General features: G+C 27.2%; 1 protein-coding gene across 1 annotated transcript in view; it reads right to left on the reverse strand.

Moving 5' to 3' along the window:
* Positions 1 to 1,140: 1,140 nt before the first annotated feature.
* LOC106691971 (alpha-tocopherol transfer protein-like) overlaps positions 1,141 to 10,042 on the reverse strand; it is a 69,695-nt gene continuing 60,793 nt past the window's right edge. Inside the window, exons 2-7 of the mRNA XM_014437877.3 lie at positions 8,830 to 8,924; positions 6,314 to 6,467; positions 3,973 to 4,166; positions 2,665 to 2,775; positions 2,230 to 2,380; positions 1,141 to 1,922 (exon numbers count right to left, since the gene is read on the reverse strand). Of these exons, the coding sequence (XP_014293363.1) occupies positions 1,870 to 1,922; positions 2,230 to 2,380; positions 2,665 to 2,775; positions 3,973 to 4,166; positions 6,314 to 6,467; positions 8,830 to 8,924 (758 nt within the window). The 3' untranslated portion in view covers positions 1,141 to 1,869. The remainder of the gene's footprint in view (positions 1,923 to 2,229; positions 2,381 to 2,664; positions 2,776 to 3,972; positions 4,167 to 6,313; positions 6,468 to 8,829; positions 8,925 to 10,042) is intronic.

Consider the following 10,042-nt stretch of genomic DNA (forward strand, 5'->3'; position numbering starts at 1 on the left):
CTCTGATTTAGAAACAAAAGATAAGTAATCTTATTGAATTATTAATGGGGGAATGGGGCTCTACCTTAAACTGTACCAGAGTTTAAGTTTCCTCTATCTTCACTACACAACTACTTGTAACTAACTACTGTTATGTGACACAGAATGAAACTGGCTTAAATTTTCTAATAAAGAAGAATGAGGCAAATTCAGTCTAACTATCCTAAACTATTATGGTATAGTTTATTGTTTTTAAGCTATAAATCCATAATTTTAAATTCATAGGGTGGATACTCTAGGATGGTCTAAGAATGACTGGTTTTTACTTTAATATCCATTTTTTGTAGACGGCTTTGATACAGATTATAAATTTATTTGTATTTAGTATAGAAAAATGCTTGTTTGTTTGTTTGTTTAAAGGAGTAAAACCTTTCGGTCATCAATGCCTGTGGATTGTTATGATTATAAAGCTACTCACACATATACATGATTCCAATTAAAAAAAAAAAGATTTAAATAGAGGAAGAGCTATAATTTAGAAAGAAGGTGATGCACATTAAAAAATTTAAACACTAATGTGACTTTAGCTTTCTCATCTGTCAAAACTTCAGATAAATTCGGATTCAGTCCTATTCTGTCTATTGTTGGTAAATAGTGAAGGCATTCTTTAAAAATATGTTTAGTTGTGAGAATGTACTGACAATATTGACACATTAGAGGTGGCAATTATCTGATCAGGTGGGAGTGCATGATGTCAGTATGTCCTATTCTTAAGTGGGTTAGAAGAACTTCCTCTCAGCGACTGCTGCAGTCGGGTTTCTACCATAGTTTTACTACTCTTAGGAGAAATGATTTATTAAGAAGCAATGTTGCCCAAAGATATTGGGTTTCTATAAACTTATAACAGCTATTATTCAATCTCAAGATATAAAATAATTTTACTCTTTTAGTTTTCTACCCTTCTTTAACTTCTTCTTTGTTCCCCTCAGTGTTCACAGAGGAGAATAACAAGTTTTTCGTCCCATTTTACCAAATTATTGCCTTATAATATTATTATAATCACTTAAACATTATTTGAGAATAACATTTCATACTTTTTTTTTTTTAAATAAATTAAGTTTTAAATAGAGGACAAATGAATAAATAAAAAAAACAAAAAACTAGCCATTCTTATTTAATTAGTTTTATTAAATTTTAAAATAATTTGTAATGCTGTTGTCATGTAGTTAACATCAACATGTATGACACATTCATGTTTTTATTTAATTTTATAAACTAAATTTCATACATTCCCGATGAATTCACAAATTTTTTTCTATATTCATACCATTAAAAAATAAGTTAAATGGGGTTAGAACACCCACCTATTGCATTTAATCTATAAATTAAATATGCATATTATAAATTTCAAAAAATTACATGATTTTTAATAGTGCCCAGTTAATTTTGTTTAATTTTTCTGAAAATTAAAAACATTAAGACTAAAACTATACATTATATACCTAATATAAAATCAAGATGATAATTCACAATTTCTTGAGTAGAAACAAAAATATATTCTTGCATATGGAGGACTTATCATTTACTTACAACTAAAGTTATATCTATTAATTACAATTGATCATACAGGTCAACTCCAACTAAAATCACAAAATGTATTACTTACTTGACAATAAATATCTTAAAATTATATAATAATCTTTTAAAGGCCATGAAATTATATTTTAGAATGATGTATATATATATATGTACAATAGTTAGTAATATTCTAATACATTTTTATTTACAATAACATTGACTAGCACCAATCATATTTCAGTGATTATAATTTGTGTGGAATTCAAGATATAGTGGAGAAAAAACAAAACAACAATTGAAGATTTGTTTAAATCATTTTTTCTTGCTTGCTGATTCTTTCTTAATAAATCCTACTTTGTTGGCCCCTGAAAATACAAATAAATGAATAATATTAATTTTATAAAATAATTCATAAGTTATATAATCCGAAAATGCAAAAAATATTTGAGTTATCAAATTCAAGATCAAGAATATGAGAGACATAAATGGTTTTGGATAAGAAGGAAATGCTTTTGTTATAAGAATCTTAAAAAGATTATTTATAGTCAAGAGAGGCGGTTTAAATTATTATTACCCCACTTAAGAGGTACCAATTGATGTTCTCCAAACACTTTCAACATTTCTATGAAGAAAATCAATAAATCAAGGAGTGCCCTTGATATAAATACATACTTTCAAAATCCTCTTCATATTTGCATATAAGTTCATGAAGTTCTTTGCCATAGCATGTCTCCATTTTTAATTCTCCACCGTACTGTGTGGGTACTACCTTTGGGTCAATATATTCCAGTAATGATGTTCTATTGTCTCCATGAAAATGTATCTGTAGACAGATTTACTTTATAAATTCAATATTATACATCAATATTGGTTTCAAAATAAGTCAAATTTGTAATATATAATATTTGAGATGTAGCATTCCAAAACCAGACAAGTCTTTAACCAATTTTATTTACTTTTTTTAAAAGTCTTTGTACTAGATTATCATGATGTGAAATGATTTAAACTATGATCTAAAAAACTTATGGGAAAAAAAATTGGTAAATGAGCTTGGCTGATTTTGGAATTCTGCACCTCATTTCTTAAAATATATTTTTGTTAACTTACTCTGTTACGTAGTTTTTCCCCAATAAAAGGTTTGAATATATTGAATAACATATTGAAAATAAATGGTTGGTTTACAATGTGAACAGATTTTAATCTGCAAGGCATACATTCCTTAAAAAACAAAAGAAAATTATTAAAATGTGTTTTAACAATATTTGTAAGTATATACATTAAGTATGTTGTGAATGTTGATTTTTTTTATTGACAATCAAATTAATTTTGGATATTTCAGGGTATTTCTCCTTTATCTAGATAAAGTGTACAGGAATAATTGGATCCGAAAAATGAAATAAGTGATTTCCAATCCCCTTTTGCAATACAGTAATTTTAGATGTACATACCCCATAGTTTATATGACCTAATGAAGATTAAACAATAATTAGAGATTGTACTATTACATCGATTTTTTCCTGATTTTTTTTTTTAAATGGCTATGGTACATATTTTTCCAGTCAATAGCCTCAAATGTTTATTTCATTGTACTCAACCAATTCCTAGAGGAGTAAATGTGGAAAAAGACTGAAAAAAATGAATAAAAAATATTTTTTTATAGATTTTTTTTATTATTCAAAAAAGTTTGAATAAGGAATATTTTAACATTTTTTTAATTAAGAAGTTTGTCTTGTAGTTTATAGTTTATTTTAAAATAGTTTTTATTACATTCCTAATTTGATCAATAACATCATAGTGAAAATAATATTTAGTGATACTGTGCTATTTTTGTTTTGCCATAGTCATAGGTCAAGTTAAGAAATATTGGAAGTTTTGGAGATCTTGGACAACCTGAATCCAGAAAAAAACAAACAAAAAAGCAGACATCTTAGTTCATTATTTAATTTTTACTACAGAAAATTCAGTTATTTATTCACGAATTGATTTAATTCTAATTATAAAATAGAAAATTGAAAAAACATTCTGTCTTTAAGCTATAAAGCTCAAGATGCAAATTCTGTTTCTGTTTTTATTATTAACAATACCTATACTTTAGAACTAACAGAATCATGCATGTAACAGTTTTTAATTTATCAATTTATTTACCAGATAGATTTTATTTAACAAATAAAGCTTGGTTTTGGTCTTAAGCAGTGTTGGCATCAACTGTGTTGTTTTATTCATAATTATCTTTACTTAGTATTTAGGTTACAAACAAATCAAATGATAAAACCAATTTTCTACAACAAGGTATGATAGAACATAACATTTATAGGTAGTTAAAAGTATCAAAATGTGGTGTTACCAGAGCTGAAGACTTTTAGATTTGCCATATAAATAAAATATGCTCTACTGTATAATATGCTTATCATATACCTGAACCCATTCAAGAATGGTCTTAGCTAAACTTGGAGAGAATTGCCAAACATGTGATAGTGAAAGACCATCAACATCAAGTATAATATCTGCCCCTGCAATCTGTGTCTTGGGCTCACGAAGGGAAGATAGAACAATTATCTGTATTCCTCTTATGATCTCATTGATGCTCACTTGTTTAGTGTTCCATTTTTCTGGGGAAAAAAAAACAAGATAATGTTTGGTTTTCCAATATTACAAAAGAATTTTTGATTGGTTTCAATGTTCAAAATAAAAAAAAAAAATACTTATTCAGAAATATCTATGTATAATATATATAACTGATGACAGAGACTATTCAGATAAACTTTGGTATTGCAATAGTGTTTTCATATAATTTGTTAGATAAATGCTCTCTATATAAATTTTTTGGTGTTGAATGGATTATATTTTTAATGGTATTGAGGTTTATTTTATGAATGTTGTTGTTTACCACAAAGTTGATGGATGTAAGCTGTTTAATTAAAAACATTATTGCTGTCAATAAGCAGTAAATTGTTGTTTTTATATATTCAAAATTTTCTTTTTATTTAAGCAATTTTATTTGAGTCTTAAAAAATCATTAGAAACAATAAATTAGCTGTGGATCATGACATGAATAGCAATATAGGAGGCAGCACACTGTGGATCGAAATGCTTGATTCTCTGGATATGGAGAAAAAAGTCGACATTTTTTTCAAGCCATTGAACTCTCATCATCAATTTATGTAATCTTAGAAATATGGAAATGCTGGGACATTCTAGAGATATACAAATACTTATTTGAATCGGCAGTTTAAGTCTTGAAATTGAGTTATATCATATCTTCCTATTTTCATTGTTTCTATAAGATTCACTAGTTTGATAATGACATTGTCCCTTTTAAACTAAAATTGATGTCTATTCAGTATAATACTCTCACAAAGATTTTATGTCCAAGAGTTACAATTGAAAAACAATTTAATTAATTTTTTTTTTTCAGTAATAGATAAACATTTTCAGAACCTCCTACTTTATTGGAAAATTATTCGTATTGTTTTTCATCTTTGTTTGACATTCAACAGTCCCCTGGTCAGTTGTGGTCCCAGGATTTAAAAACTTTGGCCATATAGTTTTTTTAAAAATTCCATGGCCAAGAAGTTATTTTCAGAAACTTAGGCATTGTTACTAATAACATGTTAGTGTTGATTATTTGGATGATGGGGGTAGGACTTGAGGATGTACAAGAACAAGAATCCTTGTTTTACTGATTCAAGACCCCCTAATCTTTAAATGAAACTGATATGGTATAAATTGACTAACGGTAGATTATCATTACACTGATTATGCATCTTCATTAGTTATTTGTTGCATGTTCATTAGTTGTCTTAAGTAGAATTTTTTTTTATTTGAACATATAAAAACTATATATATATATTTTATGAGTATTTTCAGAGAGCCAGTGTTTCATTCCACTGGACAGCATCCAGTAGTGCATGTTTTTGAAGTATTGCTGGGATAGAAGGTCCCTCATGAAACTTGACTTCACTTCTATATGTCCATGTAATTTTTTTAACATAACTATTTATAATTCTTGCTAATTTTATTTTTGTTACATTTAGAATATGAATGTTGGTGTGGGTACTAAACTCGTTATGAGTATTTGAAATGGATGTTGGTATTTCCTGAATGTTTTTCTTTTAAGCTGCTCCATAAGCTTTTCACACAGGAGTCCATGCAGACTTTAGAAATGAAGTATAAATGTTAAGTTGTTATTTGAGGGATAATTTCGAACCTCTGAGCAGTATAGAATATAGTAGTCTTAATTTAATGTTTTATTTTTTGTTTTGGTGCTTGGGATCCATGTCAACCTGAGTGAGTTAGTATATTAATTTGTAATATAGGGTAATAGTCTACGTAATCAGAAGGTCAGTTAGGTATCACAATGTTAATGTAGCATGTGACTTGTAATGGTTGATCCAACTTTCATTTATTAAACCAGTTTTACCTAACATAATCTTATTCTATATATCATGCTGGTCAATCTGATAAATATTTACAAATCAATAGCAGAATGAATTTTACAAGAAAAATTATAAAAAATAACAGTAACTTATGAAAAATGTATGTAATATGTATCATATATATTAGTTCACTAGTATTATATTTAATTAATGTAAATATATTTTAAGTAAATAAATCACAGTAACATCTATTTTTTAATTTGCACTCATCCTTTTTAGTTGGAAGAAAGAATTTTTACTTGCTTTAGTGAATTCAACAAATTAAAGGTACATTTATAGTGGTAGTCCTATACAATAATACAATGTTATTAAAACCTTACTTCCTGCCTCAATGAGAAGTATTCTTCTGCCATGTTGACTTCTGTATGGAAGCACAGTGAAAATGTTATTCTTGAAGACATTTCCTTCTTCAGATGGTCTCAGATTTTTGCATAGTTTAGGATTCTTCTCTATAAAGTTACACCAATGAAGTAACTAAAAAAGGAAGTAAATGAATATATAAATAGAATGTAAGTTGTTTACTATTTGATTGATTAATAAAAGAAAAGAAACCTCTGAATGTGAAATGTGAAACAATAATTTACTATTAAATTATTTCAAATCTTGAAATAGAATTATAAAGTAAGAAGTGTGGGCATTGATGACCTTAAGGTTTCATGCCCAAAAGCCCCAACCAACAACAACAACAATAATTTACTAGATCCTGTTGAAATAATAAACTTACATTTCATAAGAGAAAAAAGTACATGAAAAATGAGTCAAATCAAATAAGTGTAAGAGATATTGACTTTTTTGGCATTCTCAGAAGAAATAGTGTAGTTAGCACTGTGTTCCAATCACCTGATTTCATTGTGCTCTAATCTCCTGATTAATGCCAGTTATTCATTGTTCAGTTATTATCTCACTGACTGATTTTTCAACGTAAACCACTATAGTGCTTATTTATTTCTCTTTCCTCAGTCTGCGGGTTTACCTCAGGGTTATATTGTATCCTTGAATCCCAAATCACAAACTTTGAAGGATGGTGTCAAAACTAGAATTAAAATAAATTCCAATAAGTCCCATCAAATCACCTTTATCCTTCATCATAAACCTATGACTTCCTGTCCTACAGCATTATTCTATAATGCACCACTTATTCCTGTCAAACAGATCCGTTACTTGGGACTACATCTGGACAAATGGCTAACTTGGAATCCTTATGCAAGACAGGAAACTGTTAGCCAATTTTTATTATTACATACTATTTGGAATTACGGAGCTGAGCATTTGAGCTCCACTTGAGCCACAGAATTCTTCTAATATCTAATCCTTACAATCCAAAATCATTGGTGAAAGCCTTGATGCTCCTAACTCAATGTTCCCTATGTTGCCGATTTTGCCAGAACCAGATATCAATCCTTCTATGATAAACTCCCTAACCACCCAAATCTACTTGTTTCTAACCTTGCTTCCTCTTAAATACCTGATAATATTCCAAGGTTTCTGAAAAGAAGATGGCCTTAAGACCTTATGCTCTTGAGTTATCAATGGGTAGTGTTTCCACAAGATTGAATCATATATTGTAACATAATTAACATCACATTTTCTTGTTCTCACCATATTTATATTATACAGTAATAAAATTCAATAAATAAATAAAATTAGAGACAATATGATTTTGAATGCTAATAACTATAAAGATGCAGTTTATAAATCTGTTATTATATTTATAAAAATTATACAGTTGAAACCCACTTACCCATCCTTGTCAGAACTGAGACATTGCCAGTTAAACAGATGGAGCCTATTAATCCGGGATGTGTAAAAAAAAACTCCTTTACATAAAAAGTTAAACTTATAAGGATCAATTTAATATAATCTACAATACAAATTTCTTTCGATAAGTGATTTAATTTAAGCATAGAAGCAATCTTTATATTTTTAATAGTTATTACAATTTCAGTTATTTTATTTTGATTTACAGAATTAATGTTTTATTAGGACTTTTTTTATTTCCTCTTTTCTGCATGTTAATTTGAAGAGCCCATCAAGCTGGGGTATACCTTTCATAGAATTTCCCAATTGAAGTTTATGGAAATCCCTGGAGTAAACATTCATAGCAGTTGAAGGTTAGATTTTGCCTAAATATCAGTCGATAGAATAATTTAAACCTTATAATTCATTAATTTTAAATATTACATAAGAAAAATCATTAAGTATCATATAGTTTCCAGACAAATGTGAATTTATTGTACTGTTTCATTCAATATCATTCAACTATCTAGATCTGCCAGATAACTTCTATTTAGCACGCACTAAAAAGATTTTAGAAATTTTGGAATTTTTCCTATGGATTTGCCTATTGTACTTTCTCATAAGAAAACTGAAATTTTTGTTATTTAATTTATTTTATATGGTTTCTATGCATTCAGATTTAAAATAACCTTTCTTCTATTATTTACTATTAAATTCACAACTATCAGAATAAACTGACAACTAATGAATGAGACGATAAATATCACTAAAATAAATTTACATGAAAATGAGAATTTATATAAATATTATATTTACACTATATATTTTTGAATGTCATTCTTAATAGCCAAAGAGAAATTAGTTATTTGAAAAAACAAAGTTTTGGTGTATGATTCAACTCAACAGGAGAAATGTCAAGGTGGGTAGCTGACAGACAGGTTAGTTGAACCTTATCTGCATTAACCAAAAAAAGAACTTTTACTTCCTATTATTTTTTTTTCTTTTATTTTAACAAATTTTTGCACTACAACTACAAGATTGATATCATGGTATTTTAAATAATTATTAAATCATATCAATAAAAAAGGGGTTTATCTACCTGTTTTAATGCACTCTGAGGATAGAATTTGCAAGGTCTTAGAAATGGCAGTAAGTACATGTCGTCTTCCCAAGGCATGTTAAAATTTTCCAAGCCTGTAAATAAAACACAAACTTAAAAAGATAATTTTTTATTCCATTTCAATAGAGAAAAGTGTTCTAATTACAATAACTTGTGTAAAATATGATATAATGCGGGCGAGGGTTGGTCCTGTTGTGTATAACTATAAAAATAGTCCAATTTTTAAAGTAAATCAAAATTAAGTTGAATCTTCAATATCCATCATTCTGTATTTAGTTGAGATATTGTATAAAATACAGCATCAGTGGCGGAGTGTTTTAAAAGTTTTGAAAATATTTATTAAATGATAAATAAATCATTTTCTATTACAATATTTTAAAAATTTAAAAACTATATTAAGGTAACAAAATGAAAACTATAATAACAAGTTTCACTCCTCAACTCCCTACATAATATCAATTTTAAAACTCTTTAATTTCAGAAAGACCTAATGTAATGATTGCCATTATTACAAAAAATGTCTTTGTGATATTTGCTATAAATAATTTTTATTTTTATAGAGGAGTAATTTTTTTATATAATGATAAAAATCAGCTGGTTTCATATTACAAGTGAGGCCTGAAGATGGGCAAATCCAACTTTAGGCAAAAGGGGCTAAATCCAATTTTAAATTTTTTTCATGAAACCAAAAAATATGGGTAATAAACTGATAGTTTTTTTGTTTTTTTTTAACAATAATTATTATTAGATCAGTAGTTTTAAAACTACTTCAGAAATAGATTTTTCAAATTTTGTTAAACTGTTTCAAATACTGAAACATCTTAAAACTATTTAAATAAACTGGATTTATTCTATTATACAAGGAAAATTAAATAAATCAGGTAAAAAAAAAAAAATTTAATAATTCTTATTACTAAAAATTAATATCAAACATTAAAAACTATAGGTAATCATATTTAAAAAAATAACAAGTAATTTTTTAAGATATATATTGTAATATGCTCTTTTTTAGTAAATAGTATATTTTGATGTATAAAGGGTTTTAATATGTTTTATTTTATGTATCATTTTAATATTTATTTTTTTTGTTTATCCAAAAAGCAAACTAACCAAGTTTCATTGTTTATAATAACTTCGTGATACAAAAAACCAAGATGGCGGTATGTTGAATCAAGGCCACATTGAGCAGATT

This window comes from Halyomorpha halys, unplaced genomic scaffold, assembly GCF_000696795.3.
Source record: "Halyomorpha halys isolate HHAL.00 unplaced genomic scaffold, Hhal_1.1 Scaffold52.1, whole genome shotgun sequence".
NCBI classification, from domain to species: domain Eukaryota; kingdom Metazoa; phylum Arthropoda; class Insecta; order Hemiptera; family Pentatomidae; genus Halyomorpha; species Halyomorpha halys.